Genomic DNA, 24,499 nt, shown 5'->3' with positions numbered 1-24,499 from the left:
CAGTGCCCACATACTTATGTCGAGAGACTGGACATGGTACGCACAAACAACAAACATTGCAAAAAAAGTGGAAATATTGGAAAGTCTACATGACATTTTAATTCATGCTATGTTTACTAACTGCGAAGCTAGTAGAAATTCCTCGCCCCTTGTTCTAAGCCAGTATGCTTTGGCTATATAACAGTAAATGTAATTTTTTTTAAAAAAGCATTCAAGGACTGAAAATGTGGTTAAAACGAGACCCCAGTGAAGTCAAAATAGACATATTTCGGCGCAACAGGGATGATTGAGTGAGTGTCCTTGTTCCTTTTCAGTGTATGTCACGGACTGTAAAAGACCTAACAGGCAACACAGACACAGCAATCTGTTCCCATCATGACCTTTATAGGACAGTGTGAACTCCAAAATGGATCCACAGAACAAACACACGAGTCCAATAGGGGAGATATAGAAGAATGACACTGCGTTGACAAATGCATTTTACTCCTCAACAGCCACCGTACTTGCAAACCTTGTCAATTCCAGGGTTCTGGCCATGATTTTAACACGCAGGGACAGGAACAGACATCAATCAAGGACGGACTGAACAGCTTCTTAATGTAAACCCCTTTGGACAGGACAAACAACTTCTCTTGCAACTTCTTATGAAACACGGAAAGCAAATATCAATTGCTCTCCTTCTCCGAGTGAACTTTGGCCACCTTGCGCCACGCTGACGCTACTTCTCCCATTGACCTCCGACGCCCCAAAAGCCATCTGTACTGTAATCCCTGCAGGTCTGCCGTGTTCTACGGAGGTCAGCGTTTGCCGGATGCTAGAATTACATCCATCGTCGTCCGCCTCGCTGCCTCCATTCACCAGGGCACCAAGTACAATCCTTTTTACAACCGGCATACCTAACACGTGAATGCAACACAAGCCCAGTCAGCATACACACAGAAAGAGAGCGAGGGGTTATATGGGGACAAAAAGGCGCCGAGTTGACACATATTGAGCAAATATGTGATCTGTGGCACATAAAACCATATGAAGAAATGAAAGATTGCCCGTGCTGTAAATCACTTCATGGGTATAGGTTTTTGTTTGACGAGCGGGCCTCTGCTGGTCTCTAGTGGTGACAACGGGAAATGTATCCAAACGCTACCACCAGTTTAAAAAGAAAAATATCAATTAATTATTGGTATTAATTGTTATGAAAGGAAAATAAATGCCAAATAATTACAAACAGTTGAAAAAACATTTCAAAGCCTTTTTGCTCTATGGAATGGAACATACGATTGTTGATAAAAGGAAGTGGTGCACATATGTACTTTTGACAATTTCCTGTTACAAACTGCCTCATTTATGAACAGTTTATGGTTTGAAAATCATTATTACCCAGAGAAGAAGCGCAATATAAAACGTTAACAGCCAAATTGTGTGTTAGCATTCATAGAGGAGAAAGCAGTACAAACACACACCACTCTATTAGAAAGAGCTTTAGCTAGCTCGCAATGCTGTGATGACAGAAGAACGGAAAGTTTGTTGTCTTTTTCCAGAAGTGATAAAGGTCGAAATGTCCATAAAGTCACTGCGCCACAACAAAATAACGTGCAAAAGTTAGACGGCTGCATGTGGTCTTTGACGTAGAAAGTCTACTTACAGGACTCCAAGAGGCTGCCGTCACACGTTTTCTCCATCTCTCGCTCTCTCTATCCTCCCTTTTAGGTTCGTTGCAGGCCTGGTGTTGCTGGGCTGCGTTGAAACCTCAAAAACATGAAATGGCTGCTTCACTTGTAGCGGTGTTAGAATGACACTCAAAAATGAGAACGAGACGACGGTGACGTCCACATCGTTATGTTTTCGAACCTTTAAAATTGTCGTTTGTGTTTACGAAGGGTGGTCGTTGAATATGTCACGTTAAATGTGAATACATTTGATATATTATACTTGTTTTTGCAACGCCCTCGGTCCAGTCTTTCTATGGCCAGCAGAGAGAGCTTCCGTTTTTTAAATTAAAATGTAATTATTCTTCGAATCCCAATTCGTCATTCATTTTCTCCAACGGATTCAAGTAAGCCTGTTTTGGAAACTAACAATATTAACTGAAATTATAAGTCATTTGGCCGAAAATGTGTTGAATCAAGAATGAAACTCATTGAACCAGCATTCATTGAATCACTACAGCAAATAATAAGGAATGAAAACATTTTCATGGGTTTCACACTGTCCAAAAGTGGCGACGACGAAGCCAAAAGGGGAAAAAAATCTGTCAACAATTTAATATTAAAAACTGAACAAATTGAAACAAAAATAAACGCAGTGGGAAGGTATGTTCCTTTTGCTCTTCCTTTACTTCTGTATGTTGTGTGTTTGTTGCCATTGGCTGAGGCCTGGCGAACTGACAGCTAGTCAATTCGCTTTTTTATACTTGATTAACATAAAAAATTACAACGATCGAAAGACCGAAACCCCAATATTAACCTCAACCATATACAATGAGTGCGCCACTTGCTGTGTAAACGTGGTACTGCATCCCATCCCACTCATGTCTATGCGGAGGACGTCTTTTGACCACAACCTTTGAACCCAATGGTTGAGACATTCAGAACCGACGTCCACGCCTCGATTTTCAGGGTCCCTGAACACGATGGATGTGCTTCTGTGTCTCGACAACGCCCTGTTCAAAGAAAATGGACATTAAAAAATGGCCGGTTCTGCCACTTCCGTCAAAAAGCTTAGCTCCGCCCCGAATGAGGGCTGGGAATGAGTAATTTTCAATGTTTGAAAGTCTTTTTAAAAAATACCGTGGCGTATTAAGATGGCGCATCATTTCATTTAAACCGCAAGAAAAAAGAGTTTCCAATCCGTGTGGAGGGAGTCAAGTGTTTTGATCCCGCCCACGACAAGCAGGCCTTGAACTTCGCTCAGCATCTACCACTAGTGGTCACGTGATTTCCCCAATAGTGCGAAGTGCTTGCTTCTGGTCTTGACGGTTCCCAGCCACTGGGAATGAAAGCGTCGCTGTTTCTGCACAGCCTGCAAAAACACGCGCTGGTTTTCATCTCTTCTTACGCGGACACCACTGAATTTGAACCGCAAAACAAATCGACGCAATTTGAACTTGGAAAAGGAGTCGCAGGAACCCGACTTGAAGCAAGGGACGTCATCGCCAGGTTGACTTGTCATCATCGGATGAGGCGGGCATTTTATTTTAGTTTGCTGTGGTTGGACTGAAGAAAGGAGCAGAAAATGTCGAAGATGATTATTTTATTCGGGCTGTTTGCGGTGGCTGCGCAGTTCCAAGTTGTGAGGCCCGGTAAGTGCGCTACGTGCAATCTGCCTTTCGGTTTCGTTTTTTCCCGGCTTGACGCACTTGAAGGAAGCAACCTTTTCACTGCTCAGGACAAAGTTCATTCACCACAACACATTATAATTACGATTAGATTTGGAATAGTTTTGTTGGAAATTGTCCCGCGCCGAGTTCATCAATTTCAATATCCCAAAATGGATCATCAAGGATGTCAAACTCAAAATCGTCGCTATGGCTTCCGTCTGAGGGCCAAAATGAATATATGTTTCATAGAACACATTTACAGTGAAGGACAAACTCATTTTGAAATCAAAAGCCAGTCAAGAAAAAAAACGATATCTTTTTCAAATGTTTAAACGGGTGATGAGAAACGACAACACAAAATGCTCGGAACATCTGCATGTGACTAAAAGTGAAAACAATTTGCAATTTTGTCATTTGAGCAAGAAACATGGAATTGATGCAGATGATTCGCCTTTCTGGAAGATGATGTTTGGAGTTTGTTGAACGATTTGAGCATTAAAACAGAAATGTTTTGGGTGTTTTTCTTTCAGTGACCCACTCGTACAAGTATTTTAAGACTGCGTATTCTCCGACTCCAAACAAGGTCGACTATTGGGCGGTTTATTATCTTGACGACGTTCAGATCCTTCACTACCACAGCAAGAGCGGGACGCTTGAAGTCACACAGGAGTGGATGAACAAAGTCAGACTCGACGATCCTCACTTCTGGGAGAGCGTGAGAGACAGGGCTAAGCGTAACCAGGAGGCCAATAAAGTCAATTTGGCAAGGATGAGAGAGCGCTTCAACCATACTGGAGGTTTGTTTAGCGTCAACTTTCTATGAGAAAGAGACATTTCATGTGCTCACCCACTTTTTTACTTTCAGAGACGGGTCGAGAGGGACGACTGCTTGCTCAGGGACTTTTTTATTTTTTGGGGGGCATTGGATTTTTATTTGGCGAAAAAATTGTCCTGGGCAACACGGTGGATGACTGGTTTGCACATCCGCCTTACAGTGCCGAAGTCGTGGGGTCAAATTCCAAATCATTTATTTTTTCTGGAGGCTAAACGATTTGCTCCAGCATTCCCAAAAGCCGCACGGGAGCTTCACTCTTGACTAGGAATTGTCCAAATGTGCGAACAGTTCTTTATTTATTTGTCTGTCCCCCTGCCTCTCGCTTAAAGACAGCCGGGCTAGGCTCCGGCACACCCGCGACCCATCAGGAGCGGAAACGCTTCAGAGAATGGCTGGATGGATGAAATTCTCTTTTTACTCCAGAATATGCGAGAGCGACCTGATCTCAGCACATCCTGTCTCAGACGTGTGTGTGTGTGTGTGTGTCATCGTGTCAGGTCTTCACATGCGCCAGAAGATATCTGGCTGCGATTGGGACGAAGAGGCTGACAAGGTTTACGGATCAACTCACATCAGTTACAACGGAGAAGACTACCTGACCTTTGACCTGCAGACGCTGACATGGACCGCCGTCCAACCGCGAGCTTTCCCCACCAAACTGGCGTGGGATCGATCGGACGCCTATCGTCAATACAAGCAGTATTACCACATGGAGATTTGTCCTTCTTTGCTGCAGATGTTTTTGAGACATGGGAGGGACTTTGTGATGAGAACAGGTACCAGGACGCCCTCCCCCGGAGCGACGCGGCTGCCATGGCAACCCGCTCTCTCTTCTCTCAACGCATTCCCTTCGCCGGCGTCTCACTTTTTCTCGTTTGGGCGCAGAGCTCCCGGTGATGTCCCTGCTGCAGAAGACGCCGTCGTCTCCGATCACCTGCCACGTGACGGGTTTCTACCCCTACAAATCCGCCCTTTTCTGGAGGAAGGACGGCACGGAGCTCTACGAGGACGTGGAGATGGGAGAGACCCTCCCCAACCACGACGGAACCTTCCAGATGACGGCCCACCTGAAAGCGGAGCTGCAGGCCGACGCGGAGGACCGCTACGAATGCGTCTTCCAGCTGTCCGGCGTCGAGGGCGACATGGTGACCAAGCTGGACAGAAAACTCATCCTGAGCAACGAGCGCGACCGAGGTGAGCCAGCCGCTACGCCAACCTGGCCCGATGTCTCCTTTCTCAACGTCTTCGTCTTTGCTCTCGTCCAGAGGAAGAAGTCAGGAAGATGACGCTGGCCGTGGCGGGCTCCGTCATGCTCCTCGTTCTGCTGGCGTTGCTGCTTGTGGGGATGGTCAAGCTTTACAAAAGCAGACAAGGTGAGGGACGCAAATGCGTGTCTGGTCGGCAAAATTTGGCACCAAAACAAACCGCAACTTGTCTCTTTTTTTTCTCCTTACAGCCAAATACACGGCAGCATGTAAGTAAAACGACACCTGTTTTCGTCCCGCCGCAAATGAGCGTTGAAGCCTCAACGCTGTGTTTGCACCCCGCAGCCATAGACGGCGATTCCGAGCTCACTCCCCGGCCTCCTTCCGAGCCCGCTTCCGAACACGTTTCCAAGCCTGAGTCCGAACATGTTTCCGAGCCCACTTCCCTCTGAGATGCAGCCACCTTCACCTGGTGAGTTAGTTCGTCAACATGGCCTCCGCGTGTTCTTGGGACTCTCTCAAGATTCAGCTGTGCCATTTGCTGTGCTCGTCTTCCTCCAGGTGTTGGAAGACACCTGAGGTGTCTCCATTCAAAGGCTTTCCTGTCAGACTTGGATTTCAAAGCTGGGAAAAGATCAGAGCTGTTCTTCAGAGATGATTTGCACACTGCTGTTATTATTATTATTTTTGCTGGCTTTGGTGTCTTGGAGATTTGATCGAGTTGTTTTCTTCTGTTTATATATAATTTAATTTGTAAGAAATCAGCAGTCTCATCATGATAAGGATCCGCCCCCCCAGGCTGAAATGAATTCCCAAAGTTACGCTTACTCGGCTGCTATTTAGGCAGGGCGACTCGTCTTTGAGTCAATGACAAAGAGAAGAGTCTCAAAATATCCAAAAGGCCAGCGTGACGCGGAAGAAAACTTCCAACGAAGAAGAGCCAGAATTGCAAACGATTCGACTCGCAATCAGCTCGTGAGCGATCAAAGTCGGTCTGAAGTTACCTGAGAGTCTTGTGACGGCAGATGGCGGTGAGAAGTTTTTGCCAGTTTTTTCCACGAACACCTTTTCACCCTCAAACATGCTGTTTTGCAATAAACATTTGACATGTTTTTAATCAAGAAATCTTCATCATGGGCTCTTTTAGATACTGGTAAGAAGTAAAGACGTGACATTTAAAATAAAGTCATATTGATGCGCTTCCACGAGTAAAATCAAGCAATTTATTTGTACATGTTGAGACATAAAAACATCATTTGTATCACCTGAATAAACATTTCTTCCAGACGAGTAATAGAAATACAGGGATTGAATCATCAGTAAAAATCAACCTTCCCCTCCCCCAGTAACATTTATTTTTGTTCTCTTTAATCGACAAACCCTTTTTTTTTTTTTTTGGTCATTAAAAAAATATTTTACACACTGGATGGCCAAGTAGGCAAAGCTGCTCTTTTCAATTCATCACTCACTATTATTTTATTCTTATTTCTCAAAGTCATGCAAGACTTGGTTGACATCAAAACTTAACAATCGGAAGGAAACCGCGGTGAAAACCCAAACACGGGTCGCCGTGCACTTTAATACACGACTAACGGCGGGTTAAGGCAACGGAATCAAATTCCCGCGGTTTGCTTGTTTTTCATGTTCCGCTTTAGAGCCAGATCATGATGTAAAAATAAAATCATCATCATAAAGTCCGCAAACGGCTGCGAGCGAGCGTCCTTTTGACCACATCGGTGGCCAGTTCAGGTTCATCAGAATCAAACTTTCCTGCTAGGTATTGTCACCATTCACAAAGGGGCGGGGTCAACCTTCGGGAATCCAAATGGAGTTGAAACGCGAGATAATGAGATATGCCAATATTTATTTATATTACAGTATAGCGGCTCGGATGGTTCGGTACATTTTAAAGTGTCTTTACAGTGCTCCCTTTTGACTTCATTTGGCATTACACTGCCCCCTAGTGGTTTTAAATTCAATTGTCATTTTATAATACAAATCTTTTTTTTAATTGCACTGCACTGACACAAGGTAGTGGTCGATGAAATCTTGTTAATTTTCCATCACAAAAAAAAAACAGTTGGTGATTCTGCAATTTATTAACCCCTGGTAGCTCTTCATTTTAATTGGTATTCAAGAACTAATGTTGACAATCCAGGACTCCATGGGGGCTCTTAATTTGGTTCACATTGTTGTTTTGGGGGCTCTTAATTTGGTTCACATTGTTGTTTTATCATTTTTACAGTCAATTTCATGTTTGATATTGACATACTTATGAAATACTAAAAAGGTTACATCTACTTTTTCACATTCCAACTACCCGCAATGGCTGTTCGATAATTTCAGTTTTCAACTTGAAATCATAATTTCGACCGTCACAGTTCTCTGGATTTAAAAACGAGATTCCAGTTTTGAAACACACCTAACGTTACAGCGCCCCTTGTGGATTGACATACAATAATCCCTCAAGGCAAATTCAATTGACTTCACTTTTACGGCTAATAATGTCCCCAAGTCACTAGTACAGATTTTTTTTTTACAAAGACAGCACGGAAGTCATTCAAAATGTAAACAAGTGAAAAAAAATGCAACCTAAAATTACTCAAATGATAAAAACCACAGTCCAGTGTGCAGTAAAAATAGTGCAAATTAGACTCGAGTGCGTCAGACTCCCTCCTCTCCACATTCCATAAAGTTCATGTCGCCCAGTAAGTGATCATCTTCGTCTTATTATTAATCAATAATTGGATTAAAAAAAATCCAGACAGAAGCTGCTCATTATTGCATATTGACAAATTCCACAATCATTTGCATAAAAAGGTCAGAAAAGGGGGTCGGGTCGTCAGGTGACTACTACGTTTCCCTTCTGGCCTTTTTCTTGTCTTTTTTTGCCGTTTCCGCCGCCGTCGTTGCCAGCGTTTTTCTCGGGTCGCTCTACCAAACACAAAACGGATGCGGTTCAGCGTGCTCATTTGCTGGTTTCCTTTTTCAAGAAAAAATTCAGACTTACTCCGGGTTGATGATATGCTCGGCTTTTTGGAGGCAGCGACCGGAAGATCTTCAGGTTTGGGTAGCGAGTTTACCGCCTAATATTGGTCAACCACAACACTTTGATTTCACAAAACAGAAGCACATTTCGCTCCCCGCTGCGTGCATTTCAAGAAACATTAACACTTTTGTTTTTTTTCCCCTTCCGAACAGTAAACATTGCTAACTTGCCAAAACGTCCCCAAATGTGCATGGGAACATGTGATCTTCACCGCGAAGCATCTCCAGTTTGACACGGGTCGACTTTTGAAATTTAAAATCAAGGGCATGGGATCAAATATCAAAACCTGGGGGTAAAAAAAAAATCACCCCCGCCCCTCCACAGACACTTGTTATTGGACCATCTCCAAATTTGGTGGCCAGCTGTTTAACTGATTCTATTGAGGTGAAGATTAACTGTGCCGCCAAACATCAAAAATCACCATCAAAATTCACCAGCATTCCGGCAAAGCCCCATCAAGTGACACGTCAAATTTAGAGACCCTCAAGAAAACTTTGCAGATATATATATTTTGTCAATCTAATCTCTTATGATGACGTAATAACCAAAACATGTCTTGCCTGAGCCTCAGGTATGCCCTCCTCTTTGCTCGCGGTCTTCTTTTTTCTCTTCTTCTTGGACTTAGCGGCGCCCTCTGCTGGATCGTCACTGTCCCCTGACACCTACAAGACCACCAATGTATTTCTTGAAGCAACCAACCCTTCCCAAAAAACTCTGACGTGGCATCATTACGACTTTGAAGAGTGAGACCTTATTGGTCAAAGTCCGCTGCTTCAGCTGAGTCAGCAGCCTCGTCACCACAGGGGGCTCTTCGTAATTACCCCAGTGCTCCGCGGGGGCATTCCAGTCGGAGTCCGCACCCTCTGTGACAGAGACACTTTTAAGTGAAGTCAAGTGAAGGGCGCGGGTTGAACACACTCACTTGTACCGCCCCATTCATCGTCAGCATGGGTGGTCCAATGCAGATCCACTGTCCACTTGGACAGTGGATCTGGCAGAGAGAAGATGGACAGAACAGGAGGGATTGAGGTACGGCCTTCAAACAGAAAGTGTGACGAGGCATCGATCATCTGTCCTACCTGGCGTCGCGTTCAGGCGCAGCATGGACAAAGAGACCGGGTCATGGTCCGATTTTATGTTGGCCACCCATGTCTGGGCGCCCCCTTGCGACTCCTGGGACCAGGACCGGGGTTCGGCTCGGGTGTGGTAGTGAGAACCAAACTTGTTCGGCTCGGTGGAACCCATGTGAGTCGGCGTTACCATGGCAGAAAAGTCGGTCCACCCGCCGCTGTTGACGCCGTCGCCTCCTTGGCTGGATGAGGCTTTGGCGGCTGATTTTGAGTTTTGAGAGTCTGAAAGGAGGTCCAAAGTGGGATTATATGCCACTTTTTTAGATACACATGCATTGATGCTCCTAAACTCAAACATACCATTGGCCCCTTTGTTTTTCTTCTTCACATTGCTGTTGGACTCCACGTGGCTCTGGGCAGCGGGCGTCCCTTCTTGGCCACTGAAGGAGTCGGCGCCTTTGTCCTTCCGTCGCTGCTGCTTCTTCTCACGGATACTGACCTTGGTTTCCCAGGCGCCTAACAGGCCAAAATAACAAGTGTCTTAAGCCATTTCATTACTTGAGATCATCTTTTGCATTTACAAATTGTGGTAAAATGCCACACTTTCACCATTTATGCGCTTCCGTTTTCGTTAGCAACACAATGTTGGAGGTTACCTTCGTCGAGTTCTTTCCCATCATGCGTGATCACATGTTGTGCTGGTTTAACACTGATCTTGCTTTTCTTCTTGTCCTTTTTCAATTGCACAGGCGGCTGTGCTTCGGGCGCCTGTCGACAAGCACGCAAACTAAGGCATAATCAGATTTTTGAGCTAAAAGAGGCTCCGGCAAATGTACCTTCCGGGTTTTGGTGGACGGCGGGTGCAGTTTGGAAAGCACCTTGGGGACTTTGACTTCCTGTTGCACTACCAACGCAGCAGCAGGCTTTCCGTTGGGCTGAAGCTTCTGCTGAAATGTGGCATTAACATATTTCATACAACTGTCTTTAGAATGATTCGAGTTAAAATGTTAATTGTTTCGTGTTTATAGTTATGAGGGGTGTTGGACAGCACAGTATATTTACGATATGAATAAATCACTTCAATTGTTTACCAACCAGACACCTTCTCTAGTCAAACTATGATTTTGGCTGAATAATGAGCGATTGATGTAATGACAGTTCATGAGGATTCTTCCGCGGTTTGGAAATCGAAACTGAATGAATTTGAACCTGACATGCCATTAGCTCAACGATAAACCTTGCCTATTGAATCTTATTACAAAATGGCGTCCTCGTTATTGCTGCGAATAAACCAAGTTAATTGATTTTAGCTAAACACGCTATCCGACGCTCAGTCATTCAAAACTCGATGAGCTTAAAATGTCAGACCTTCTCCCACGCTTTCTTGGCGTTTCTTTTCTTCGTCTCTTCCGGTTTAACCGTCTTGGTCACCGGAGTCTTAGCGACGGGCGGGCCGCCCCGGGTGACCACCCGGATGCTCCGTTTACTCTTGCCGCCGCCGCCACCGCCGCAGATGGCGGCCCAGGAGACGGCGAGCAGGAGCAGCGCGCCCATGCCTGCCGTCGCCAACATGAGCCAGGTCGGGTAGAGCTCCGGCGCCAGACCCAAATCCAAGCCCAGGTGGCTGCGGACATACGCTTGGCCGGAGGACAGCAGGTTCTTCAGGCGCCCAGAAAGGAGCTCAGCTTCTTCCATCGCAAAGCCTCGCCAGTCTCCTCCAGCCATGGCGGGGTACGAATGAAGCCGAGGACCGGAGATGCAAACGGATAAGTGTTAGCCTGCTAGCTGCTAGCTGTTAGCAACTGCATGCTAACGGAGCGGTGACGTCAGGATTCCACCACGTCGTGCTTTTACTTCTTCAGTGGATTTTTTTGGGCGCCTTACTATTCTTTTACCGCCACTCTGTGCACAGGAGTGTAGACCGAGAGAAGGCGCAAAAATAGTCGAAATACTGCTTCAGGTATCAATTGGATCACACGATAAAAAAATTTATATATATATATATATATATATATATAATATATATATATCACATTTCGTGATCCACTCATCTGTGCTGTATGTTACAGATACAGTACATTTGACAATAAAGTTAATCCAATCCAAAGTGCCTCTACTGTACAATAAAAAAAACGAAATTATTTTGATTTTGCTTGTGAAACTACTCTGTTCAGCATATAAACTAGTGAAAACATTTTCATATAGTAAATACAAGGGTGCTCTATATCAACTCTGTTGTACTGTAATGATTCATCTAATTAAATTGATCAAATTGCTACACAGTTAATTGAAGCAGACATGCATTTCGTTTTACCTTAACAATGAAGACATGATGAATCTATAAAGGTAAAGACTTTAATAAAGATAGTACTTTTTTGGGTACAAACTCTAAAATAATACCTGCTTTTTAAAATAAGATCTTGGAACCATGGTGCATGAGTGGTTTGCGCATCTGCCTCACAGTTCTGAGGTTGCGGGGTTTGAAACCGGGCTCCAACCTTCTTGTGTGGACCTTGTACGTTTGCCAAAGCACTGAGAGAAAACCCCCGCAAGCATGGGTTTCTCCTGATACTCTGGCACCCTCCCACATTCCAAAAACATGTAAGAGCTACAGACCAAAATCACAGAGTTGTTGTAGTTTTGCCAATATGGGTTTGAATATCCTGGATGAGTCTTACTGCACGATATGACTGACTGGACAAGAGAAGATGCAAATGTTTTGTCTTTTGGTATTTGTGACCCTGAATGTGTGACTTAAATACATTTCAAAAAAAGATGGAACTTCAAAAGTCGGCGTCCAGAGTGAACTCGCAGTCCATCATACTGGACATGACTCCGAATCTCTGGTACTCGCCCACTCGCTTCTCAAAGAAATTGGTCTTCCCCTCCAGTGAAATAGACTCCATGAAGTCGAACGGGTTCTCGGACAAGTAAACCTTAAAAAAAAGAAAAAATATATAAACATTTAAATAATATCGAAAAGCGCATTCATTTTCATGAACATTCAGCAAATATCACATTTGTTGGTCAGTGAAATGCTGAACCTATTTGAATTCTGTTGAGAACCAAAATAGCAGCATCTACAGAATGACATAAAAGAGCCTGTTTTGGGATTCTATTGGTCAGCTGGAATCTGATCGTTTACTACCACCAACGAATATATTTGTCCAGTGTGTTTTTCGACGGGCAGGCGTTGAAGGGGATCTCACGCAAGTTGTCGGTGAAATTCAGGTTTGTGAACCACCGTTATGACTCACAGCTACCAGGAGATGGCGGCGGTGAATCACTTCAGATTGGAGATCAGCACAGCTTTTGAATTGAAGATCAAGGTTAGACAGTGAATCTCAACTTGTCAGGTTTATTGTCACACCTCATTCAAATGTTCCGCTCATCGGCGTGCGCTGCAGCAGCCTGATAATAATTCGTGATCATTTGAATGAGGTGTGTTGCAGGCGGGAGAGATGGGAAACATTTGGGATAATGGCCCTCCGTCTTACAACAATATTTAAAGCTTATCGGGTCTAATATACTGGTTCGGCTCATTTGATCACAAATTGGGGCGAATGCAACCCCTGAATTAAAATGAGTCAGACACCGCTGGTCTAAATAACCACTTGATTTAGCAGGATTACCTTTGTTAGTCCCAGGTCAGTGAGGAGGTGGTCAGCGACATACTGGATGTACTGCTTCATGAGGGAAGAGTTGATTCCAATCAGCTCCACCGGTAAGGCCTCAGTCAGAAACTCCTGACACGGCAAAATCAGGCAATGTTTAAGTATGCCAGGCCATTGGGAAAAGACGCTTAAACTGGCCGACCTGTTCGATGCTAACGGCCTCAGTGATGATGCCCTTCACACGGTCCTCGGAAGGCTTCTTCACCAGGTAGCTGTACAGCAGACAGGCAAAGTTGCAGTGCAGTCCCTAAAGAAAATGTAGAGTGCTGCATGAGCCGCCGCGTGCTTATCACTTGTGACTTTGGGCGAGCAAAGGACTTCACCTCGTCCCGGCTGATGAGCTCGTTGGAGTAGGTGAGGCCAGGCATGAGGCCTCTTTTCTTCAACCAGTAGATGGCGGCGAAGGAGCCGGAGAAGAAGATGCCTTCCACCGCTGCAAAGGCCACAAGTCGCTCGGCTGCCAGCACAAAAGACACGTGTTAGCTTACTGATTATCAGTGGTGGCAAGTAACAGAGACTATGTTATTCTACTTTAATCGAATTGTTGGGCAATTTCTACACATGCAAATGAGGTGAGTTTTTCCAGAGCAACGCTGAATTTTATTGCAGTTTATGCTTCTTCGTGTATTACGCATGCCTTCTATATTACTGCTGTGTGGTCGCCAAGGTACACATACCAGTATGCCCACAATGTTAATGACAGCCTGAAATCGTGATACAAAAACGTTTTCATTCTTTGCCAGTCTATTAAATTATTGTTGCATTTTTTGAAATAAAGTAAAATACTTTCGAATTCCTTTTTTAATTAGTTATTGCTGTTTTTTGTGGTGCTGGAACGGATTAATGGCATTTTCATTCATTTCAGTGGGGCAGGATGAATTGGGTCAATGTTGGCTCGCTCTTCCACATGTGACGATTTTTTTTTCTCTTCTCAGTTCAAACGCAATCAGAAATAATAAAAGAAGCAAACTGTGTGAAGTTTTTTTTCTCTTGAGGAACATTTTAAGTATTGTATGACAGTGACAGTAAAAATACATTTTTACTTTTGTACGTGAGTGCACTTCAATGTGTCCTCCCTTTGTGTGTGTGTGTGTGCGCGTGTGTGTTTAACCAAGGTCCAGGAGTTGAATAAGCGCAATATCGTTTCTCACCAAAGGTGGACTGGCTGTCGTTTATCCACTGGAGCGCCCAGTCGGCCTTACGTTTGACACATGGGAGCAATTCAATTGCGTTGAAGAGAGAGTCTCTGGAAATATGACAAGATAGTAAAAAAGTGTTATTTTCCCCAAAATTGGTTTCGTTTCCAGCATTATGGTTATTATTGCACTTCCTCTTTCCAGTCGCCTCTGTGGTGCCATCACAAAAAAGCTCCAAGATGTCCCACATACTCTTAGGTTTTGGTCTTTCTTGAGCTTTTTTGTGTGATTCCATCACTCTATGGGGGTTAATTTATTCTTTGACATTTGTATGGCGATTAAAAAAACAAAAATCCCCCCAAATCGCTCCAGGTGCTGCGACCACAAAACAGTTGGTAAAGTGGTCTATAGGATCAAACAGCTGCACGGCTGAAAACGGTTCTTTCCTCTGAGCCGCCGTTGAGCTGTTGATGTTGTTTTGTGTTTGATGAAGGAGTGGGGGGGGGCACAACAACTGCTTGACAAACACAATTAAGGCAGAATCGGACCTTTCCTTGAGATCCCGTATGTAGGTGTTGATGAGTATGCTGTACATCTCCGAGTGCACCGTCTCCATCAGGATTTGGAAGCTGTAGAAGGCACGTGCCTCGGGGACCTGGACCTCCTCGCAGAATCTCTTCACCTGGTTGCACGAGTAAACACATGTGATGGTACAGCGCTAGATTTGTATTTTTATTAATTTTTTTTGTTCTGGCAGCTAAAATGTAGATACGGGCGCTGTATGGTGCCAGTGAATTTAACTCGCTGTCATGAAAATTAAACACGGTCTGAGGAAGTTAATGGTTTTCAGGAAGCCTTTCGATGGGTTTCCACCTCCCCCCGCGACCCTTCTTTCTTTCTTTCTTACAGCAGCGATATGTGAAAAACATGCAGATCTTCATCAACACCACTTAATTTAACTCACTACATAGAAATAAAGAAACACTATTCAAAATTCTAACCGCTCATTAAAAAAGTGAAAAAAGTTTTACTTCTAGTGTTAAAGTACATCAAATCTTTTGATACTTAAGACTTTTACTCAAGTAACAGCCTTTCACTTATACTCCCGTTTTCTTCTGTTCAGACACCTGTCCTGTTGGTCAAGTATCGGTTTCAGGTACTTCATATGAGACTATATTATTATGTAGCGGAGTACCGATGTGTCGTGAGCAAAAGTTGTTGCTAGTCTTGAAAAGCAGCAAACAACAATGAGCAATAGAGGCCACGATGTATCCCATTACGGCTTTGTGTGCATATCTGAGAAAAAAGAATTCTGTTTGCAGGCTATTGTTTCTCCACATGAGAGAAGTTGTAGCAGAAAAAAAAGTACAGCAAGACATCACCACAGGATGGAAAGTTAAATGCTTAATTTACATACTTAGTATCTTAAAACAAAAGAATATTATTAGGAAGCATGCTAATGGCAAAAGTGGTTCATTGTTTACCATTGAAAAGGCTACTGACAAAACCTTGGATTAATGTACTGGGAACGCAGCTCCTGGACATTCCGAATCATTCAGCCAATTTACTACTACACCTGACCATTACATCGGGATTCCCTGCCCTGGCAGCATTTGTTTGTGTGAAATGTTAATTCCTCCACTTTCCAACACTACCCTTTAATCTCACCAAGTTCTCATTCACAATGCCATCGCTGGCAGCGAAGAAGGCCAGGACATGCGAGATGAAATGCTTCTCCTCAGGTTTGAGGCGTTCCCAGTGCGCCAGGTCTTTGGAGAGATCCACCTGAAAGAGGCAGAGTGTTTTATATGAAGTATTTTAGTAGTTGTGGGCAAGGATGTGGAAAAGGATGCGGACCTCTTCCACTGTCCAAAAGGAAGCCTGGGCCTGCTTGTACATCTTCCACACTTCGAGGTACTGGATGGGGAATATGACGAAGCGTCTGGGGTTCTCTCGGAGCAGAGGCTCATCCTCCTGGCAGTCGGCGTTGATGTCTTTTACGCCATTCTATGCAGAAAAATAATTCAAAAATATTGTCACAATGTTTATGATAGTGGTATCAAATGATAAATTTATTGTCTTATTAATGTTAATCCCCAGGAGCATGGATGTACACAAAAGCATTGTACATTCCTTGAAAAACGTGTTTTATTACCAGATATTTTGAAAGGTATTCTTTCTCTGGATAATTTGCTATACGGTATCGTTTATCTGCAACCCTTTAAATACTTTTTCATTGGGTCGAAGAAATAAATAATTCAACATACGTAAATTGAGTGATAAATTATTTTTTGAACGTCTCAAAAGGCTTACTGTGACAATGATATCCAACATTTTCATTCGAATGTTTGCATCGTTTTGCAATCAACAAATAAAGGATATCTTAATCTTAAAAACAAAGTGTCTACAAATATGTCCCCTTTTTTTACGGGCGGGTGCTTTAGTAACACTACAAGACAACAATCCAAAAATACAAGCATAAACAGACATGAGTTAACTCCGGTACATTTTTAGAAAAAGGTTCGAACTAGAATTCGCCGGTGTTCGTCTTTCCAGTGTCACGCTCACCAGCTAGCGAGCGTTAGCACGCAAGGCTAATATTAAGATGCCTTTAATTGTATTACCGGTTCTCCGCGAAGGTCGTCACTCAAGCAGTCCATGTCTTGAGATCTTCTTGGTCGGTGTCATTCCGGCACATTGAATCGACGCTGTCGTTCCCTGAAGATTTTGGGTTTGGAGCTGAGCGATTTAAAGGGACGTCCTTTGAGACAGGTGACGGGAACACAGCGCCCCCTGGAGGACAGTCATCGCATTGCACGAGACGGCCGGACACGACATTAGGTACAACACTAAACGACTAGACACCGGAAGTCCTCGTTTTACAACAAAGGTTACACACGTACGTACACGTTCGGGTTACGTCTCCATCATCATAAATGGATTCCGTCGTTAACCGAAGACTCTGACGTAAACATTGAGGGTGGAAAAAATAGAATCCATCCAGATGTTTAAAAGCCAAACAATGTCTTTAAAAACGTTTGGAGTGAATTTCATTGAGTCAACTCTCCTGTTCTAGTGTAGGTCAAATAGTTTTAAAGGTAAATAATAAATTATCTCTTTGTATCATCTTTAATATATATTTGTATTTACTAAACATAGCGGGTCATGCTGACTTATGAACAATTTTGCCCAAGAAACGTAACAGGATGGTTTATTCTTTTTTTTTTTAATCTGCACTTTATTTTCTATTCTGTGACAAAATATTTTAAGATTATTATTAATAAGTTACCGTGTTTGTCAAGTGGATCCTGTCACTCACTGGTCCCCTACATTTTTTTCGTACCACGGATCAATTAAAGGTACGAGGTCAAGAACATGAATAAAAGTAAAAGGCTGTTAAATTGCCTCTCAATAGATTGTCATCAGTAGAGTAAATGACATATGTCAATAAAACTGAGATAAAGCTAGTTAAAAAAATAATCTGGAAACGTTTTGGGGGGTTACTGAGCTCGAAATGTTCCGATGTTATCATAGAATTCCCACAAATGAACAGAGACGACAGAAGATTTCAGTTGTCCCATTTTTTTTTTAACTCTGGGGTGGCGGGATGACGACACGACATACGAGGAGAACGTGATGAGCAATTGGGAGGGCAGGCTTGGGTGGTTGGCTGGGTGGACTCAGAGAGTCGTTTGAAGTCTTGTCTGCTACTGAGGCTCCACGGCTATGTTATGTATACCCAGGCGGAACACATCATTCGTGCACACCCAGTTGCAGTTCTGCGGCTTCAGCATGAAAACTTGATGGAAGGCCAAAGGTGGATCATTGTCGGTCTGTCGGCAAACCAAACATATGGAAATCAAAACCCCTGCCTCAAATAGAGGACTCCTTTTTCCCTTGTGAAATTACTCCAGTTCATTGACGCTTTATTTATCACACGCGGGTGTTGAAAGACAAATCTCGACCTAAATATGGTGCGTCATCCCCATCAGACAAACGCCTCTTCCCAAATAACAACACCCCTTCAAGAGTAAGTGTAATTGACATGACGGTCAATGGAGAATCGTGACTTTTTTGGGGGGGTGAATGGCTGAAAATAAAAAAACCCAAGTTTGTGGATAGCCTGTTGTCCGCTCAAAATAGGCGCACTCACAAATGGTCCAAATCCTTACAATTTCAGCCTCTCGCCAGGAAGCATTCAACATTTTCTGTAGCTCTCCATGTTTTTGTTTGAAATCAAAATAAAACAGTAGCTTTTACTTTGGAAAACAATGATCAACTTTGAAGCCTATTTTCTGACAATCCTAAATAATGCGCGTGTTCTCTGCACCGTCAAGTTGAAATAAAGTCCTGTTTTAGTGAGGACATCCATCTTACCTTTAACTGTCCAAAGACCATGATGAGGATGCTGTTGTCTATTGTGGGCTGAATATCTTGCTCTGTGACAATGTGCTTAATTTGCTGGAATGGCATACCCTGTGCGGTTACAAACAGAACTGTGAGTTGAAAAACAAAAGCAGACACCCCCCCCCCGGCCTTTTTTTTTTTGTTGGGGGGTGAAGTTAGTCCAAATTTGTTCTTTATTTAAATTTCTGGTTACAGCTTCAAGTTAACATTTTTTAAAATGTATTTCATCCGTTCTAAATCAATACATTGCATGCAATACTTACAGTCAGTTTGCCAGCAATGGCTTCTCTCCCATGGAAGAGGGTTCCTTCCCATGTCAGAGTAGCGCCTTCAGCCTAAAAAACGACCAAAATACAGTTACACAATCAATTGATGACACACTGCAGGCGACGCTGGTGGACAACACTCACATAAAGGTTAACCAGTTCCATCCTGTTGGTGTGATCAAACTGGTTGTAGTACCACTGCACGAAACCTTCACCAACTCTTTGACAGTCAATTTCGCCCCCCTGCATGATTGACACCGTGGAACTGCAAAATGGAGATTTATTTAAAAAAAAACAACAGCAATTATGTTCACATCTTATTGAAGAAGCATAATCAGTGAGGCACAAGTGAAAAATCCCCATAAAATAAAGACAGAAAAGAACAAAAAGTGATCCCTTACTACTCTAAATGCACATTTTGGAGAGAGACTTGCCAGGTCCTTCATAGAATTGCTCAAAAGGTCAAAAAAAAATGCAGATAAACTCGGCTCCCAACAATCTGGGCCTATCACAAGGCTCTCTACTGCGACCAGGAATTATTATTCTTTAGGGTTGACCAGATCCAATCACATGAATGGAAATCAGGCCAACATGCTTTTAGGCTTATCAATATTAAGAATGGATTTTTGAATTTTCTTAAATTACTAAGTCAAGAATGATTTTTTTTAACTTGACCTGAAACCACTGCTGACTTACAGCCATATACAAATTTACCATATTAGGATACCTTATTCAAATAAATAGAAATTATGACAAGGAAAACAATTTGGATGTGGTATGCTTTATATTCTTGATTGCATTTTATTACAGAGGTATTGGATCAAGACTTGGTATCAGCAGATATTTAATATAAAGTGACTTGGACTCGGGTGCAATAAAATGCAATCGGGGCGGGCCTATTTTTTTTAATTTTTGTTATTGTTATTATTTTTCTTTTTTACCCAGTCTGGATTGCTCAAGTCACACCTGCAAAAGGTTGCAGTTTCAGGTTCCACGTGTAGGCTTTAGTGTCTTTTGACTGGCCGGCGACCAGTCCAGGGTGTGTAGATATATTTCAGACCCTGCACCCCACTCGACCCCAAACGACCCTGCCCCTTGCCGGAAGTCAGTCAATGTTGGCTCCAGCACAGCCATGAGTCTCCTGAGTCAAAGCAATATTAAATCTTCCTGGATGAATGCTGTTATTGTTCAGCCTCCCTAGATCTCCTGAAAGACGCTTGATCAATTCAATCTTGTGTGATAAAGCAGCGCAAACAAACTAGCAAAACATGCTAACTCATGCCTTGATGGCTGCCATGAGTTTACGCTTGACTTTTCGCTATTCAGCCCCAAACTAACGCCAGCGATAGACCCAATTCAATGAGATAACACAAGTCTTATTGTAGAGTATCTCCTTTTACAAGCTAATGTGGTACTCACAAGCTTTATGCCACTTTGTTCGAGAGCCGGCAGGCAGGCCTGCATGAAAGTAAGGCGGGGAGGGCCGAGGCAAATGAACAACTTCCGTTCACCTCTCAACCCGTGACGTACTGAACATGCTAGCCAATGGGTATTCGCATAAAGCTCCATGTGCCCATTGTTCGGCTCGCTGATTCGCCCCTCACACTGGTAAAATTGATGTAATTGGCTGGACGTTTTTTTGGCACGCCCCCACTACAGGAAACGGTTTGAAACTATTTAACTACCTAGCCCATGATGCATTGCGCACGGATGGAACAGACTGTCGTGTTCTGCGGTTCGAAATATCGTTTGATATCAATTCATTCTTAATTTGAGAATAAAAGACCTGTTAACGTAAGCGTCGAGTTTTTCTCTTGCTTCGGAGAAGAGTAAAATATCAGCCCATGTATACAGACGCTGCCATAGCAACAGTGACAAACTAGTTCTGCGCGTGCGCAGACCACATCGTGACAACTGATTGGCCCTGTAGTGAGACTGACTTACGAGATATTATACGCTTCAAAAATATATTTTGAAACAGTCATGGGAAGGCGACAAAAACGACGTCACATCATACAAAACTTTAATAATTATTGTCGAAAATGTGACAAAAATAAACCTGCAACGTCTGATTTTTAGTAATCAGACGTCATCAATGTGATAAACGAAGGTGATGTGACTCCAACCAGGTCCATTTCTCTGCCCAAAAGGTCAGGCACTGTTTTACTATTAAGCCACAATTAACACAGGAGTCATGTGCTTTTTAAATGACAAATATGCAGCCAATAAGAAACATGAAGCTAAAAATACAATTAGTATTATTAAATGGAAGACATGTAATACTTGAGGTCCATATTGCTCGCAGTGACTGATTAGTCTAATTCAGGGGTGTCCAAAGTCGTTCCTCAAGGGCCGCTATCCAGGCTGTTATCCCCCTCTACCTGCTGCACTCATCTAATTCAAATGATGAGGATCATTCTCATCCTTCTTCAGAGCTTGCTGATGAGCTGATCCTTTGAATAAGATTTGTTGAAACAGGGAGGGAGAAACAGGCTGCAGGGAGGGAGAAACAGGCTGGACAGCGACCCACGAGGACCGGAGCTTGACATGCCTGGACTAATTGGACATGGATTTACAACAGCATGCATTATTTTTAAACAATCACAACAGACCGTATTAATTAAAAAAAAATGCTTGGATGATGCGTCAGGCTTGTTACAAAGCTAACAAACAGCGGAAAACAAGACCACTGAGGCACTTTTAAAAACTAAAATCACTTTTTTTGTTTTTTTTGCTACAGTTCAGTGTCACCTCGCGGACCTCCAGTGACTTGTTGGCTATTGCTTGGCTGTGGACGTTGGGGCCGTCTTTATGCCTCAGAGGCGTGTCACTGCTCTGCCTGCTGTGATGTGATGATGTAGTCGTCCGTGCAGAATACGCGAGGGATTTCTTGATGCTGCTGATGTGGCGCTGTTCTTCGTGGGCTGTTTGGCTTCTATGACACCCCACCCCCACAAAAAAAGATTGAAACTGCAAAACACATCCAACCCCCCCCCCCCCCCCATACACACACACACACACACTTTCTTAAAGGTACTGGGTACCGTGACTTCCGTGTTCTGTTCATTCCTTGATCAAGCTCGTAACCCACGTTACATGCTATTTGATTAACCCCATTGAACTGACTCGCCAAAAACACCACCATGTTTTGTTATTGTACATTTGTGATCATGAAAATTGCACTTTATTAAAGGTTGTCAGATGAGCGTGAGGAAATGGTTTCGTAACACGTAATTTAGGGTCGTAACTAACATTTATTTTAATAATTTATTAATCTGTTTTTTTAATTAAATTGCTGAATTGGATACAAAAAAACTAAATTTCCAAACGGACCAGAAACTAACAACTATTTTAATCAGCATCAGATTTTAAAAAATTTCCATTCCTTTATCTGAATAGTTTATGGCATGCGGACTTTGCCTATTATTTGAAGAACTCTTCCCTATCTGCCGAATTAAACACTGCATGTCCAAGGAGGGCAAAATATAAACAAATCAAACAAACTCCCCTCCTGCCAATGATACTGAATGAAACGACAACAAAAAAAGAGCAAAGATGAGTGCGCCTCACATTTAAGAAGCTGGGAACGCTTATCGTGCGGAAGATCTTCTTGAAGGCGCCCGGTAGCGTGGATAGTTCTCCCTCCGCCTGGGTCAACTGCTCCTCCATGGCACCAACGTTGGCTCCCACCATCTTGACAAAGCCCTGTCGACAAATGCCAACACTGGAACATTCCATTCGGGATTGATGTTGAATTATGTGGTTGTTTTTGATGGCTACGTTATAGTTTTGTGTCTTTGCCACTGCATCCAGAGCCTCTTCAACTTGTTAGCCCTCATCTGAGGAGATTGGAAAATGTGTAACAGCTAATATCAATTGTAGAAGAAAAAAAAAAGAAGAAACAAAAGAAAGCAAGCTACTGGCAATTCCATACTAAGCTTAGTTTACCCTCCCGATAGACAACTACCAATGTACGACGGTGACCATCGCTCACCTCTAATTGGTCGATGCGTCTGTAGAGTTGTCTTATTTCCTCAGACTTCTGCTGAATTTGAGGTATGTTTTCACTCACGATCTGTGATGTGTCGCTACGAATCTGCACAAATAAATAAATACATAAATAAACACCCATCTGCGATGTCTCCGACCCGGAGTGCCTTTACCGTACCATATCTAGCATGCCGACAAACTCGTCTACTCTGGTCAGCATTTCCTCCAGGCTTTTCTCCAAGCACAGAATCTGAATGAGGAATAGTTTGCGTCAGACAAGACAATCTTTGGCTGAAATTCAATCAATTAGGCGTGGATCTTTCTGGAAGCTGGGGAAACACACACACACACACACACACACACACACACACACACACACACAAAACAAACGGCCCAGTGTGTGTTTTTTTTTTTATTTAATAAAGAATGTCCAAATTAACAAATGCATAAATAAACTCATATTCCTCAAAAGTTTTCTTTCTCATGTTAACGCTTTATAACGATTTACTGTTTTGGTTAATATTTCAGAAACCGGAGTTAAAAGACGGTAAAATAGAGTATAGTCGCCACTTTTTAAGGCTGGCCAAGTGTTTGTTTTTGTCAAATATTTACCTCTTCTCCCGCTGTTGCCTTCACGTAGGAGGAGTAGGCGAACGCGGTGTGGACCAGGTCGTCGTTGTCGTGTCCTTCTGAGCCCCGCTGAGACGCCGACGTCGCTTCGTGAAGGCTCGGACTGGGCGACGCGACCACGTTAGCCGCCGCGCCGAAGCTGGGGCTCTGCGACACGGTGCCGCTGCTGAGGATGTCGCTCACCATGGACAAGCTGCTGGCGCTCTGCGACACGATGCCGCTGTCCCGGCTGATTTCGGCGCTCGACTCCTCCAGGGGAGACAGAAGGCCCACCCTGTCCATGCGACGGTGGTCCATGTCGCTTGGCTCACTGGAGGTGAGCTGGTGAGGTGACTAGCTGGCGATACGGCAAAACTACAGCCGCGGTACGCTAGTTTAGCTGACTGAGTAGTCACGTGGTTGGTAGGACGATGGCAACTCGCGAGGGTCAAAACAGCAGGTTACAAGTGACAGCCCATTGAATAAGTATTAAAATATAGAATCAGTCGTTAGACATTTTTTACTCGTTGCTAAAAGAGGTTTGATTTACGTCGATAGGTTTTTGTGTACTCTGTACACTGTAAAATATTCACCGCTTTAAAATTGAAACGCAGATTGTAAAAATGTCAACATAGCATTACACCGCTCAATGAAGATGTCACGTGAAGGTGATTTTCTTCCGTTTTTTACCTGCTGTTCACACTGTGAAAGAAAAAAAAGGACCTAACTTTTACTATTAAAATGGAACAATCATAAAACATACTGTACCCGAGGCGTTTTTGCGTTGCATTTGATAAACTCAACTCAACCCAATTGTAATGTAGAGCACCTTAGAACAACTACCGTTTGATACAAAATGCTGTTACATGGAGCAACAATAATTAATACAATAACAAACAATAAAACTAATTAATAATGAAGACATTAGAAGGCACAAAACAG

General features: G+C 43.3%; 5 protein-coding genes and 1 long non-coding RNA gene across 8 annotated transcripts in view; 1 reads left to right on the top strand and 5 right to left on the bottom strand.

Annotated features, from left to right (window-relative positions):
- Nucleotides 1–2,928: 2,928 nt before the first annotated feature.
- On the top strand, nucleotides 2,929–6,771 carry LOC127604206 (major histocompatibility complex class I-related gene protein-like). Its single transcript, XM_052071220.1, has 8 exons — nucleotides 2,929–3,298; nucleotides 3,847–4,113; nucleotides 4,649–4,927; nucleotides 5,037–5,345; nucleotides 5,417–5,524; nucleotides 5,608–5,625; nucleotides 5,702–5,828; nucleotides 5,918–6,771. The coding sequence occupies exons 1-7, from the start codon at nucleotides 3,232–3,234 to the stop codon at nucleotides 5,806–5,808; spliced, it is 1,155 nt and encodes a 384-aa protein (XP_051927180.1). The 5' UTR covers nucleotides 2,929–3,231; the 3' UTR covers nucleotides 5,809–5,828; nucleotides 5,918–6,771.
- Nucleotides 5,157–24,499, bottom strand: part of LOC127604303 (uncharacterized) — a 154,550-nt gene continuing 135,207 nt past the window's right edge. The window contains exon 2 of the long non-coding RNA XR_007963229.1: nucleotides 5,157–5,199. This is a non-coding gene — a long non-coding RNA (uncharacterized LOC127604303). The remainder of the gene's footprint in view (nucleotides 5,200–24,499) is intronic.
- On the bottom strand, nucleotides 6,566–11,471 carry LOC127604182 (protein LYRIC-like). 2 transcript variants are annotated; one of them, XM_052071171.1, is made up of 10 exons: nucleotides 10,844–11,471; nucleotides 10,312–10,419; nucleotides 10,132–10,243; nucleotides 9,836–9,991; nucleotides 9,485–9,757; nucleotides 9,328–9,396; nucleotides 9,156–9,268; nucleotides 8,966–9,067; nucleotides 8,367–8,442; nucleotides 6,566–8,290 (listed from the first exon to the last, which is right to left on the bottom strand). In XM_052071171.1, the coding sequence occupies exons 1-10, from the start codon at nucleotides 11,198–11,200 to the stop codon at nucleotides 8,199–8,201; spliced, it is 1,458 nt and encodes a 485-aa protein (XP_051927131.1). In that variant the 5' UTR covers nucleotides 11,201–11,471; the 3' UTR covers nucleotides 6,566–8,198. The 2 variants fall into 2 exon arrangements, with proteins under 2 accessions (XP_051927131.1, XP_051927130.1); XM_052071170.1 differs by having other exon boundaries at nucleotides 10,312–10,422; nucleotides 10,844–11,470.
- On the bottom strand, nucleotides 11,759–17,063 carry rrm2b (ribonucleotide reductase M2 b). The gene is made up of 9 exons (XM_052071241.1): nucleotides 16,910–17,063; nucleotides 16,143–16,292; nucleotides 15,954–16,070; nucleotides 14,834–14,967; nucleotides 14,301–14,395; nucleotides 13,473–13,606; nucleotides 13,292–13,396; nucleotides 13,108–13,221; nucleotides 11,759–12,411 (listed from the first exon to the last, which is right to left on the bottom strand). Exons 1-9 carry the CDS (start codon nucleotides 16,943–16,945, stop codon nucleotides 12,259–12,261), a joined length of 1,038 nt encoding a protein of 345 aa, XP_051927201.1. The 5' UTR covers nucleotides 16,946–17,063; the 3' UTR covers nucleotides 11,759–12,258.
- On the bottom strand, nucleotides 17,011–20,544 carry LOC127604288 (nuclear transport factor 2-like). The gene is made up of 5 exons (XM_052071335.1): nucleotides 20,378–20,544; nucleotides 19,103–19,223; nucleotides 18,956–19,027; nucleotides 18,663–18,761; nucleotides 17,011–18,118 (listed from the first exon to the last, which is right to left on the bottom strand). Exons 2-5 carry the CDS (start codon nucleotides 19,205–19,207, stop codon nucleotides 17,993–17,995), a joined length of 402 nt encoding a protein of 133 aa, XP_051927295.1. The 5' UTR covers nucleotides 19,208–19,223; nucleotides 20,378–20,544; the 3' UTR covers nucleotides 17,011–17,992.
- Nucleotides 20,965–23,967, bottom strand: bloc1s4 (biogenesis of lysosomal organelles complex-1, subunit 4, cappuccino). Of its 2 annotated transcripts, XM_052071293.1 has the most exons (5): nucleotides 23,561–23,966; nucleotides 23,127–23,198; nucleotides 22,953–23,054; nucleotides 22,529–22,663; nucleotides 20,965–21,893 (listed from the first exon to the last, which is right to left on the bottom strand). In XM_052071293.1, exons 1-5 carry the CDS (start codon nucleotides 23,873–23,875, stop codon nucleotides 21,786–21,788), a joined length of 732 nt encoding a protein of 243 aa, XP_051927253.1. In that variant the 5' UTR covers nucleotides 23,876–23,966; the 3' UTR covers nucleotides 20,965–21,785. The 2 variants fall into 2 exon arrangements, with proteins under 2 accessions (XP_051927253.1, XP_051927254.1); XM_052071294.1 differs by lacking the exon at nucleotides 23,127–23,198 and having other exon boundaries at nucleotides 23,561–23,967.

Source organism: Hippocampus zosterae, chromosome 7 (assembly GCF_025434085.1).
Source record: "Hippocampus zosterae strain Florida chromosome 7, ASM2543408v3, whole genome shotgun sequence".
NCBI classification, from domain to species: domain Eukaryota; kingdom Metazoa; phylum Chordata; class Actinopteri; order Syngnathiformes; family Syngnathidae; genus Hippocampus; species Hippocampus zosterae.
This window is presented reverse-complemented; position numbering and strand designations above follow the sequence as displayed.